This window comes from Choloepus didactylus, chromosome 9 (assembly GCF_015220235.1).
Source record: "Choloepus didactylus isolate mChoDid1 chromosome 9, mChoDid1.pri, whole genome shotgun sequence".
NCBI lineage: Eukaryota > Metazoa > Chordata > Mammalia > Pilosa > Megalonychidae > Choloepus > Choloepus didactylus.
Genome location: NC_051315.1, coordinates 132,987,546 through 133,001,164, shown reverse-complemented (window position 1 = coordinate 133,001,164; position 13,619 = coordinate 132,987,546). Strand labels below are relative to the sequence as shown.

The 13,619-nt window shown below is 47.5% G+C and overlaps 1 protein-coding gene across 1 annotated transcript in view; it reads left to right on the top strand.

Annotated features, from left to right (window-relative positions):
- NDUFA10 (NADH:ubiquinone oxidoreductase subunit A10) overlaps positions 1–9,505 on the top strand; it is a 62,013-nt gene extending 52,508 nt beyond the window's left edge. The window contains exon 10 of the mRNA XM_037849428.1: positions 7,724–9,505. Coding sequence (XP_037705356.1) covers positions 7,724–7,792 — 69 coding nt within the window. The 3' untranslated portion in view covers positions 7,793–9,505. The remainder of the gene's footprint in view (positions 1–7,723) is intronic.
- The last annotated feature ends 4,114 nt before the right edge of the window (positions 9,506–13,619 follow it).

Here is a 13,619-nt window from a genome sequence, read left to right as displayed (position 1 = left end):
TGGTATATCACCTTTGTTACATTAAAGGAAGCATAATACAGTGATTCTATTAGTTACAGTCTCTAGTTTATGCTGATCGCATCCGTCCCCCAATGCCTCCCCATTTTTAACACCTTGCAAGGTTGACATTTGCTTGTTCTCCCTCGTAAAACAACATATTTGTACATTTTATCACAATTGTTGAATACTCTAGATTTCACCAAGTTACACAGTCCCAGTCTTTATCTTTCCTCCTTTCTTGTGATGTCTCACATGCTCCCCACCTTCCTCTCTCAACCGTATTCATAGTTACCTTTGTTCAGTGTACTTACATTGTTGTGCTACCATCTCCAAAAATTGTGTTCCAAACCACGCACTCCTGTCTTCTATCACCCGGTAGTGCTCCCTTTAGTATTTCCTGTAGGGCAGGTGTCTTGTTCACAAAGTCTCTCATTGTCTGTTTGTCAGAAAATATTTTGAGCTCTCCCTCATATTTGAAGGACAGCTTTGCTGGATACAGGATTCTTGGTTGGTGGTTTTTCTCTTTCAGTATCTTAAATATATCACACCACTTCCTTCTTGCCTCCATGGTTTCTGCTGAAAGATCCGCACATAGTCTTATTAAGCTTCCTTTGTATGTAATGGATTGCTTTTCTCTTGCTGCTTTCAGGATTCTCTCTTTGTCTTTGACATTTGATAATCTGATTATTAAGTGTCTTGGCGTAGACCTATTCATATCTCTTCTGTTTGGAGTACGCTGCACTTCTTGGATCTGTAATTTTATGTCTTTCATAAGAGATGGGAAATTTTCATTAATTATTTCCTCTGTTATTGCTTCTGCCCCCTTTCCCTTCTCTTCTCCTTCTGGGACACCAATGATACGTACATTACTGTACTTTGTTTCATCCTTGAGTTCCCGGAGACGTTGCTCATATTTTTTCATTCTTTTCTCCATCTGCTCCTTTGTGTGTAGGCTTTCAGGTGTTTTGTTCTCCAGTTCCTGAATGTTTTCTTCTGCCTCTTGAGATCTGCTGTTGTATGCTTCCATTGTGTCTTTCATCTCTTGTGTTGTGCCTTTCATTCCCATAGATTCTACTAGTAGGTTTTTTGAACTTTTGATTTCTGCCGTGTACATGTCCAGTGCTTCCTTTACAGCCTCTATCTCTTTTGCAATATCTTCTCTAAACTTTTTGAATTGATTTAGCATTAGTTGTTTAAATTCCTGTATCTCAGTTGAAGTGTACGTTTGTTCCTTTGACTGGGCCATAACTTTGTTTTTCTTAGTGTAGGTTGTAATTTTCTGTTGTCTAGGCATGGTTTCCTTGGTTATCCAAATCAGGTTTTCCCAGACCAGAACAGGCTCAGGTCCCAGAGGGAAGAAATATTCAGTATCTGGTTTCCCTGTGGGTGTGTCTTAGAAAATTGCTCCACCCTTTGATGCCTCAGGTCACTGTGCTTTTCTGCCCAGCAGGTGATGCCTGTTAGCCTATAATTCTTGACTGGTGTGAGGAGGTGTGGCCGTGTTCCCCCAGGCTCTGGGGTCTGGTTCTGAATGGAAAGGGCCCCACCCCTTTCCTCTTAGAGAAGACAGACCCCCCAGGTGGAGGTCATTAGCATTTCAATAGTCTTGCTCTCTGCTTGTGCTGTCTCCGCCCTTCCCTGAGTCACAGCCCTGGAAACTTAAAATGACTGGGGCTTTCTCCACTGAGCTGAAAAAGAAACAGATAGTCCCCTTCAGAACCATTCAAGGCGACCCTCCGGCTCTCCCAAGGTCAGTCGTCATCCAAAGCCTCTGTCTGTTTTTTGGGGCTGCGTACCTGTAGTGAGCAGTTCACACTCGCTACTTAAAACCCCAGTTGGAGCTCAGCTGAGCTATATTCGCTTGCTGGGAGAGAGCTTCTCTCTGACACCACGCGGCTCCGCAGCTCAGGCTATGGGGGAGGGGGTCTCCCGACCTGGTTCCGCAGGTTTTACTTACAGATTTTATGCTGTGTTCTCGGGCATTCCTCCCAATTCAGGTTGGTGTATGATGAGTGGATGGTCTCGTTTGTCCCCCCGCAGTTATTCTGGATTATTTACTATTTGTTTCTGGTTTTTTGTGGTTGTTCCATGGGGACTGCTTAGCTTCCACTCCTCTCTATGCCGCCATCTTGCCCCGTCTCGATCTCTCATTTTTGAAAGATGCTTTTGTTGTATATAAAACTCTTGGTTGGCAGTTTTCTTTCACACATTAAATATTTTATCCCAGTGCCACCCTGCCTCCATGGCTTCTGATGAGAAATCAGCCCTTAATCTTAGTTGGGGCTCCTCATTCGTGACATGTTGCTTTTCTCTTGCAGCTTTTTCTCTAGGAAATTTTGATTTTAGTCACAATGGTCTTCAACTCCAGTATTTCTGTTCAGTTCCTTTTTATAAATTCTATCTTTATTGAGATTGTCATTTTTTTCATTTATCATTTTCTTGTTACCCTTTACTTCTTTCTCTGTTTCCCTTTAGTGCTTTTCATGTTGAAGACCATTTTTTTAAAGTCTTTGTCTGGTATGTCCAAAGCCTGGGTCTTCATTGATGGTTTCTGAAGTTTTATGTTAGTCCTTTGGATGGACCATCATTTCCTGTTTGTTTGTCTTGGAATCTTTTGTTGTACATTGTACCTTTTAATATTTTAATGTGGCAACTCTGGAATTTAGTCCCTGAGTTGTCATTTTACTTCAGTTTGTATCCATCTTGTGATATGACAGAGGTTTCCTTAAGTGCCAAGAGCTAACAAAAACAAGCAAACCAACAGAAAAAAACACCTTTCACAGATTAGCACATTGGCTCTGTGTCTGCTGGTGCTCTCCTTCAGGGGTTAGCCCTCCTCCCAAGATCAGCCAAGGTCAAAATACAAGGTCTTGTCTGTCTTTTCTGAGCGTGTGTGTTGGCTGGGGCATGATCTTGAGACCTTAAGGATTACCCCATTTACAGGGATTCAGATGCCCCCTTCTTCAGACTCCTTCCGGGGCCTGCTCAAGCTGCTTGCTCTCAGTTTCACTTCTCTGACCACTCGTTGTCAGTCTCTGTAGCGAGGCTTTCCTTTGTCCATTAAGCCTTGTTTTTCCACAGATGTCTTCTCTTCTCCAGTTGATGCTGGGCAAGCTCATCAATACCTGATGGTCTCCCCTCCTCTCACTTTCTGGGTACTGGGTGATGGCCTCTCATCTGTTGATCTTGAGCACATACCTGCTTGCCCCCAATCATGCCTGTGGGGTTATCTTACCTGGTGATCACAGGCTGTACCCATTCCACATTTCTGCAGTCTTCCTGGGGATTGCATCCTCCTCCTCTCCTTTATACCCCATCTACGGTCGCCTACATTTCCTGACGCTCAGCACCTCGGAAGACATTCTCTGGTGCTAACGTTGCTTCCCCAGCACAGGGACTGTCCTGCAGCTGCTCTGGCCTAGTGACCACCTTATGCCATAGTTGTGGTCAGAGCCAGGAGAGCAGAGTGCAAGCTCACCCCTGACCGACAGTCTCCGCACTCCACACCCCTGGCCTCCCGCAGGCCTCCTGTGGGCCGAGCAGCAGTGCTGAGTCCTCCCCCAGAGCACCCCCTGCTCTCTTTTGGCATCTCCCCTCCCTTTGCCAGACACCTGCACACGCTCCCTGCAGGGCCCCTACAGTATGTGCACTGCGCTCTCTGGAGTTGTGGGTGGGGTGCCCTTCCCAGGCCCTTCCTGAAATTATACACTCCTGGAGGAGCTGGGGATTTTCTTCTTCCTTTTGTATTTCCAGAATACTTCCAGCACCAAAATGAAATCATCACTGACATGGTTCCCTGGGCCAGGGAGCCAGGGTTAGGCTGAACTTCTCTCTTTGACCCTTCACCAGTGACCTACTCGGAATGATCCCTGAGTCATCCGGGCCTTTCTGTATCCTGCCTCCTGTGAGTTCGGGAGCCCCAAGTCAAGCCTGTGGAAACAGAAAGGGAGATATTGACTAGAGCAGCTGGAAGGATGGAGGGGAGGTCTTGGGCCTCAAAGAATATCAGCAGATCTGTCTTCTTTTTTTCTTTTTTCTTGAGACTCATTAGGCTTGGAAATGAGCTTAAGAGACTCCCCAGTGCTGCTTTGCATTAGGCGACTCAAGAGTTGAGAGATACACATGTCCTTTATATTTGTATCAGCACATCATCGCCATCTTTGCCAGGTCAATTAGGAGCACATGGCACTGATTTATGATAGAGGCTGAGTTGTTACTTTGTGGTTGGCTCTTGAATGCCTTTTGCTGATTAGAAGAAAGGAGAAGGTTGATTTTTTTTCCTTTTTTTTTTAGATTCAGGATCTCTTATGTGCAAAATTAGGAAGATTTTGTGGGTATCTCTGTAGTCGGTACAGATCCAGTGTTTGTCCATATTGATTTGAAAGTATAAAAAAGAAAATGCAGTATTTTGTTCCCACTTACTATGATTTGACAAAGCGTCATGCTTGGATGTTTCTCAAGTTGTATAGCAAAACCTCCCTGAGGTTTTTAAATGTACCACATCCTCCGCTCCTCATAGGGGGTGGGGTGGGGGGGCAGTCATCTGAAACAGGTGCTTCCTCTTCTGGCCTTGCCATCCAAAGTCCTGCCGCCCAACTTGGTTTCCATAACGTCTACTTTCTGTTGATGGGAACGTTTTTGCGGCTGCGTTAAAAACTCCCCCGTTTGCCCCTCCTGGCCCACACCCTGCCCTGTGCCCCGGGATGCTGCCCTCTCGGTGGCCCTCTGGCTTCCAGGTGGGTATGGCTGGTGGGAGGTGCTGGCCAGAGATTGGAAGGAGGGGAGGGACAGAGGCTGGGATACTTACCCTTCTAGCCCCGTCATTGCCAAGCTGCATATCCCACAGGGCCTTCTCCCGCAGCCAGCACTCTTCCTGGATTCCAGGAGCTGTCTCCTCCCGTTGCCCCTTCAGCCTGGAGGCTGCACTGGCTCCGTGTTGTCATTAGTCCTCAAGGGCTTCACCCTCCTTCTTCAGTTTTCCTTGGCCCTGCCCACACCTATTTTTAAAGTCCCTTTATTATAAGCACTTTAAAGTCCCCCTTTTGAGTGTGCTGTTTCCTGCTAAGACCCTGGCTCATCTGTCAATGGTTTTTTTGACATGAATTTAGTGTTCCTGCATGGATAAACAAGGGGGCAGGCTCATGGGATTTGTAGAGTATGAAGGATATTAGACGATTTAGTATATGGCAGAAGTGGCACACATCATTTAGGGGGAAAATGCCCCCTTCATCACTATGCAATTAGAAACAAATTAAATTAAAATTCCAGCCTCATAACAGGCATAACAATAAATTCAAATCGACTGAAGGGTTAAACTTCAGAAGGAAATGTAGCAGAATAAGCACAATGCAAGACCACGGCTCCATTAAAAACATTGGTAAGCATGGGTTCACAAACATAAAGATGTCTCTGTAAGACAGCATTAAGAACAATGAGTGCCAGTCTCCCATTTTGACAGATGTCCGTATTAGGTATGGGTTGGTGGAAATTTCTTTATGTCACATATAGAGAAGGCTACCAAATCCATCAGTGAGCACATCAGAGACGGCAGCAGCGTTCCCCAAGCAGCTACGAGTGGTGCAGGGCCCAAAGCATCACCAGTGCTCACCATTGTGGAGAGTGAAGCTTGCCGCAGACTTTGCAGAAGCCTAATGCCCCTTGTAGGCCCAGCCCACGCAGGTGTCAGGCCATCCCTCACCTGGGCCGGCACGCCTTGCTAACCTGAGTGGTCCGAAACGCAGCCTGAGTGCAGGGGACAGGCCCCTCGGGCCGAGCAGACCCTCCTGTCCCTCTCAGGCTGGCCGGGCAAGCAGGGTCTGGCCCCCATTGCTCGCTCGGGGGCTGGGGACAAGAGCTGGGCTGTCTCAGGGCGTGAGGCCCACTGCTCCTTCCTCTGCACTGTGACGTTTGGAGAAGTCCTGGCCACGTCCTTTTGTGTGAGTTTAATCAGTACGTTTACTGCTTTTTTTAATTCTAAGCTTCCTAGTTTGCACAGTGGAGATAGCAGTAGTTTGTGGGTTGAAAGGATTAAATGAGATTAACATTGGTGAGGGGAAAGGTTTCACCAAGGTTAATTGTTGAGAATCTTGTGTTTCTTAGGCTCCCATTAGACAATCAAGCCTGGACCAGGGGTGACACGTCTGTCCTGGATGAGTGGTCATTTGTGCCTAGACTCGGGCTCCACCGGGTGCCACCTGCTGGTTGGTGCTGTGTGGGGCCCCCTCCCTGGTCCCTGCTGCCGCCTCTGAGAGGATTCGGGAGGGATCCCCAAACCCTGTCCAGTCCTCCATGACGTGCGGTGTTCTCTGCTCCTACGCTGGTGCTCGTGGGCCTTCTGGGAAGAGGGCTCATAATGCAGTGCTCTTTAGGGCCACACGGCTTGTGATCCAGGCTAAGAAGCGTGAATAATAGAACTCTTATAAGTAGTTGTTCAGGTGAAGTTACGATTATTTAGTGTTTCCATGACATTTTTGGTGCCCCCTGTTTTAGGCTCCTGGGGCTGCTGTAACAACGTACTGCAGACTGAGGCGTGCAGACCACAGGAGTTCTGTTCTCACAGTTCTGGGGGCTGGAAGTTCGAAATGCAGGTGTCTGCAGGCCGTGTTCCTTCTGAAGGCATTAGGAAAGAACCCTTCTTGCCTCTTCCAGCATTGGGGATAGCCAGCAGGCCCCGGTGTTCTGGGCTTGCACCTGCTACGCTCCAGCCTCTGCCTATTGTCCTTTGACCCCCCAGTCTGTGCCTCTGTCCTTACGTGGCCTTCACTAGGGCACCCTAATCCGTTGTTGCCTCCTCAGAACTAGTGACACCTGAAAACACCCTGTTCCCAAAGAAGGTCGTGGTTGAGGTTCTTGGTGGGCATGAGTTTCAGGGACTCTGTCCACCCCAGCACAGGCCACAAGACAGAGGTGTTCTCAGGCCGACTTGGGAACAGTTTTGTATTTTTTTAATTGATTTGTAAGGATTTGAATTCTCAGGGGATATTTGCAAAAGTACAACACCAGTCCCTGCAGCCTTCTTCATTTTTTGCCTACGAGAGCTCATGTTCCTTGTACCCACCCAGGCTTGCAGCCTTGAGGGGTGTGCCGGGTATGATCTCAGATCTTTGATACAGACCCCATAGAGGGTGACCCCACTCTGTCCTGCAGCCCTGGGAGGGGATGCTTGCATGGTGGGCAGCCCTTGCATAGCGAGGTGTTGGCTGCTTCACACCGCTGCAGCCAGTCCCCGAGGATCAGGACGGCTGTCTCCTGGTGACACAGGGTCAGGATGGCTGGTGACCGAGGGTCAGGACGGCTGTGTCCCGGTGTCCAAGAGTCAGGACAGCTTTCTCCTGGTGACTAAGGGTCAGGGCTCTTGTCTCCTGGTGTCCGAGGGTCAGGATGGGTGTCCCCCCAGTGCCCAAGGCTTTGGGTGGTTTTCAGACAGTGGTTGTGAAGGCCCAAGGATGGGCTCAGTGTTTCCTGTCCCCACTGTCACCATGGCGCCCTCCTGGCGTTAGTGAGAAGTGCTGTCTTATTCTTTATGTTTATGTCTCCCTCCACGTGGTGGGGGCTCCCTGAGGGCAGCGTTGTGCTTTGTTTTGGTTATTCCTCCTGGTATCCCTTGTGCTCAGAGCAGAGGATTTGCTGAATAAATGCCTGAGCAGGAGAAGGCTGTGGTGACCTAAGGGAGGGCGCCCGGGCCTTGTCGACACGCTGTAACAGTGGCTTTCCCCTCCCGCAGCTGCCCGGCAGAAAATACCAGCCCGGCTATAACGCCGATGTGGGGGACAAGTGGATTTGGCTGAAGTGAGCGGCCTGACTCCACCTGGGCTCCACAGAGCTGAAAAAGCGAATGACCTGACAACCTTGCAGAAGAAACGGCCTAGCAGAAACCACCTGTGCTGTAGTTTAGTTAACAGAGTTGGAGGAAATGGATTCCACTTAAAAGGTTTTAAACTTTCTGGCTTTGTTTTGAATGATCCATAAGTATTACTGTGAAAACAAATGTGTCAGCTATGAAAGACCCAATGTCACCAGAAGAATTTCTTCTCTTCAGGTTTGTGCTCTGTATCATGAAGATTTTGTACATTGTCTCTTCAGATGTGAAGAAATAAAAGTTTCCGGGACACCTCCTTATGATCCACCTGCACTCGTGTACGCATAATCACACGCACACACATCATGTACTCTCACCATTGCCCTTCTGGTTTGATTTGATGTGGTTTAGTTTATTCAGACATATTAGAGTTGAAGCATTTTTCTGAAGTGCTTATTCTGTTTGTCTTAGCAATTTATCACATTGGAGCAAAAAGAAAAATAATGAGGATAAAAGACCAAAAGGAGGAAGAAATTCTCCATAGATTTATAGAATAATGAATTTGTTTTAAAATAAATTTCAGAAAATTATCATGATAACCATCATCAGCTGGTCTCAACTCCTTCCTCTGAAAGGAGATTAGTACTACGAACATTGATGGGTTAAAATGCAAAATAATATACCACTATCTTCATTTCCCTAAAAATCAAGTTGTTAATCAAAAATAGGTAATGAGAAAGAAAAACATTTTTCTCTATTCACCTCTACTGACACTTAGAAAACAAAAGTAAAATTAAAGTCTTCTTGCAAACGATTTGTAGAGTTCGGTGTCGGTCCAGGAGTTAAGCTGTGGTGCTCTGCTGTGCCGTACGGCAGCTCTTAGCCACGTGCGGCCATTTAAGTCAAGTGCCAACTAACATTCCAGTCCTCGGTCCCACTGGCCACATTTCAAGTGCTCGGCAGCCACGGTTGGTGAGCTCAGTGATGGGCCATGCAGGAGAGAGCAGTTTTCGTTGCCGCAGGAGGTTCTGCTGGGCAGCGCTGCTGTCCACATGCTCGAGGATGCAGGTTTCTTCCTAGGTTGTAAGGAGTGAAAATGGTTTCCCTGCAGATGTGAGTTGGAGTCCAGAGCTAAGTGGCTGAAGCTTCAGTTCAGTCCTTAACCCTTAATTGAGAGTGCAGCCAGGGTCCAGCACTAGGCCAGCCGAGCGTGTCCTGGTCAGAGCCTAAGACCCGTGAGGAGAGGGAAAAGAAGGAGCCTTGGTCTTCTGCTGACTGCACTGCTGGCTCATCCACAATCGGGGGATGGCTTCCCGAGTGGGCAGGTTACTTTTGTGAGACGCAGATCTCTTTCAAAGTCATCCTTGTTTATTTTAGTGCCGTGTGGACACTGAGACTCTCATCCACACAAATCTGTCAAAACCTGGGCTGCACATTTCCCTTGGTGGATTGTGCAGCATAATTTGTAGAGCTGAAGAAGTTAAGCCACATGATTATCTGGTGTTTTCGTGTATATGATGCTGGTAGACAAAGGCAAGGAAACATTATTCACGCCTTCTCTTCACTTGAAACTGAAGAAGAGTTTAGTAGACACCCCTAATCGCCTTGTTTCAGAACAGTACACAATTTAGTTTCACAAAAATGCTTACAGTCCTTGAGGGGGAGAGGGGAAACCCAATATTGAAATAAAACTGCATTTTCAGATAATCTGTGTTGGAATACTATATGCTTTGAGGATCAGGAACTAAATATGGTGTGGCTGATGTGGTTTTATGCCTGCATTTTTTTCTCATAGGTATGAGAGTTTTGCATTGAAGAGAAACCACTCATTTCCTTTTTTCTAAGTTAACTTTGTATACATTGCCATTGAATAACTAAATGTTTTTTAAGAATATTTCACTCCTTAGAGAAAATCACTTACAGTTGCTTACATCCCCTCAGCCAGCACATGGCTGCAGCCTTCCGTCTCAGGCTTGTTAACTAGCGGCTGCGTGAGCAGGCTTCCAGTGTGGTACACGCAGCCTTGGTGTGACACAGTCGAGAGTCCTCCAACTTCAGACAGCACACGTGTTCAGAAGACTTCCAGTTATGTTGTTCTAGTTCACCTTCAAGTGTGGCCAAAATACAACAGAAATGAAAGAAGCTATTGTGCTGCTTGATATTTGTCCCTTTTTCCAAAATTACAGTGGCAACTAGTGAAATTTGGCTTTTAATCTCTCTATGTCCTGTTTACCAGTTACACATTGCTGGTTTAGTTGTTCTTAGCAGTGCTCATGTCAAAACAAAGAAGTAAGCAGGCAGCTGTTTTCTTGTAAGGAAGCACAGTGCATGCTCAAACTGGGTACAAATCTGCATGATCTGGGGGCTTGGCAGAGGGAGTGGAGAGAAAGCAGCAATTACTGTCGTGCATTTGGGCTTTGAGAAGAAAAGCGTGTGTAGGCAGCATCCACCGAGTCTGGTCAGAATTAGATGAATGGAAGCACGTGCCCAAGTAATTTTGGGGTTTACATCTGGATATAAATAAAAGCTGGAAAACTGTTAGCTTTAGTCTAGGAAAATCACGAGCCGGAAGATGCACAGGAGACAACGTTCGGCAGAAACAGCCTGTGCTGGAGATCATTTCCGCCTTGACTTTTACAAAGGAAAGTACTCTTTCAACAAAAGTGATATGTCTGAGACCTGCTCCCACTTGTAGGCAAGTTTCCCGCAGGGTAGAGGGGCCTTGGGGCCTTTGGCCTGCCTGCTCTGGGTGTTGGGTTCTGTGGGTTTTGGTGGATCTGCTAGGGTTGGAGACTTGTGCTAGGCTGGAAATGCTGGCCACAGAGCTCCAGTTAGACACTCATCCCCCAGAAGGGCAGTGGTGTGCTCAACCCAGAAATTCTCCCTGAGGCAGATGGCCACTGGGTCTCACACGGCCTAAGTCGCTGAAAGAGCCTCGTTGGGATTATTCTAACAGGAAGCCAAATGAACGTCACTGAAATTTTCTCTTTAAACATGTAAATAAATTTCTTCATTTGTGTGTACTATTGACTTATTAGTGTTTGAAACTGCTTAATTAGAAAAAAACATTTTAATAAGAATAACAAATTTTTCAAAAGTGATTGCTTCTTAAATTAAAATTCTGAATCTCCCTGGTTAGACCCAATTGTTAGTTGCATTTTGGAAAGCACTCAACTTATCACTATATAGCTTCATGGAGCAAACATTTTTATGAAGCTATGCCTGCAGATTGTATTAAAAATTCTGGCTTTTATTTTTGAAAAGGCATTTTCCTCAGGCGTTTTACATGGTAATTAGCTCTTTCATACACTGAATGCCTGCTGAGCCTCCTGTGTCCCCAGAAGGAAGGATGGCTGCGAAGGGAACAAATCGGAGCTGCATCTCAGAGGACGATCTTGGGCTGACACTTGAATCTCACAGTTTTTGAGGGTAGAAGCTTTTGGAGGCTGTGAGACTGTCCGAAATCACCAGTGCCGCGAGGTGACATGGTCTGAAGCAATCCAGGCCTGGGACACACCACCATCGGAGTCCCAAGGGGCTGCCAGGAAGGCAGGAGGAAGAGCAGAAGACAGTGGGTTTGGAAGGCGAGTGCGGGAGAGGGGCAGTGACCCGGGCAGAGGCGCCAGGCCCGTCAGGAAAGAGGGCACAGAATTGCCCTTGGCTCTTGTGCTTTGTGACGGTGCCTTGGTGGCTCGAGCTGTGTAGGTAGAGACGGGTGAACCTCATCGGGGGTGGATTCAAGAGAGTAGAAATTAAGCCAAGAACAAAGGAACAAATGAAGAGTGGAGTGCATGAATCACATTAAATTAAGAGTTTTCTGTTGTCAATCTCCATTATAAAGCCACCCTCCCCCCTCCAAAAAAGCAAAGTAGTTCAAACCCTGGATTTTTGTTTTTTGTGTGGCTTTCTGGTTTTTTTTTTTTGGTTTTTTTTTTTTTTTTTTTTTTTTTTTGCTTTTTTCCTGTTCTTTCTCATCAAGCCTTGTTGTGTTGTGTTGTTGGGGAAGCACAGATGGAAAGGAGCCTGTGACACTGTAAGCAAGGAAGCAGCATATCTACCTCTCCGTCCTCTCCTGGAGGCGGAAGAAGGGGTTATGGTTGCTGGAGAGTCATTCTTTCACACTGAGAAGAATGCTGTGATGGTTAGAAGCTCCATACCCCAGAAAAACGTGTTCTTAAACCTGATCCATTCCTGTGGGTGTGGACCATTGTACGTAGGACCGTTTGATGAGGTTACCTCACTTACGGCGTGGCCCGACCCAATCAGGATGGGTCTTAATTCTACTACTGGAGTCCTTTATAAGCAGAATGAAATTCAGGCAGAGAGAGAGAAAGCCACAGAGGGAGCAGCCAGAAGCTGAGAATCAGTGGAACCCAGAAGAGAAGGGAGCAGCCAAGGGAAGCCGCCATACGCATTGCCCTGGGACGGAGGAGCCCAGGACCAAGGATCTCCTGCAGCCAACCCCAGAACGCCAGTCTTCAGGGAGAAAGCATCGCCTTGATGATGGCTTGATTTGGATGTCTCTTAGCTTCAAAATCATGAGCCCTTAAATTCCCGTTGTTTAAGGCAGCCCCATTGCATGGTATTTGCTTGAGCAGCCAAGGAAACAAAAACAAATGCCAAGGCTTGAAGTAAGGATCATTTTTATTTCTCTAATATGGCAGTGTAGAGTCTTCAACATGAACTGTTTTTAAAAATCTGGAAGCCTGAAGGGTTCTCTTAATCTTACTTTACTAGACACTCTTAAAGCCTAAGTGAAGCCGGGAGACCCCAGTCCTCCAACCGTGTGGTTTCGGAGCCCCACATTGTTCGTAGGGAAAATGGTCCCCATACCTTGGGTCTAGCAAAGTCTGAAGTGAGGAAAAACAAGCAGCAAGTGTAGTAGCCTTGGCCTTCTTCCTGCTGCAGTGATGGCTGCTCACTGGCTCTCATCTTAGGGGAGTCATCCCCATGAGTAAAAATATCAGTCTTTCTGTTTGAATTCTGTGCATCTTACATATGATCCTGGACATAAATCAGTCCCCACCTCTGAGCTATAGATCCTGGGGCTTCTGGAGGCCCAGCACAGCCAGTTCTTGAGCCACTGGTCAGCAGTGTGCCAGGCTGTGGTTCTAGAATTAGTCTTTCTGAGGGAGCCAGTACTTGGTGTGCCGAGGATGGCCCTGGCATGTTTCCTAATGCCACGTCCGTTTCTTGCCCTCCTTCCTGTCCCCTTCTGTGGGTGACTGGCCCTGTCACCCACCCTGCCGAATTGGCAGAAATGCTTCTCCCTAAAGAATGGGACACCCAGAGCCTATAGCAGCACCTGCCCCCGTAATTCTGCCCTTCCCACCTTTAGTCCCTGAGGTTGGAGTCACGCTAGCATTGAAACCAGAGTGCACTGTCCGCTTGACCTTTGGTTTGGAGCTGTTGACTCTGCCTCCCTCAGATCCCTTTTCTCTTCTCCTCCTTGCCTTGTCTCAGGATGGAATTTAAAGAGGAGAAGGAAAGCCCTGCCTGGCACTTGGGCACAGCCTGTGGCCTAAGCACTACCAGCCTGGCCAGTCTCTCAGCTGGGACCTGCCCATCAGACCCCAAGGTCTGGGGGCAGCCCAGGGCCTCAGGCCAGGTCGTGCAGAGCTGGGAGAAGGGGAGCAGGACAGGCTGTGCCCCACCAAGCTCCATGCACCCTCCTCTCTGGACACCATCAGCCTCCTCTTCTCTGGGTGCCTCCAGCCCCTCACACCCTCCTGTTGCCCTCCACACCCATCTGTGCTTGGGCCCCTAACCTGTGGTCCTGTCTTGGCCCTTCACACCCCAGGCCTGGATGGGGCTTTACTCT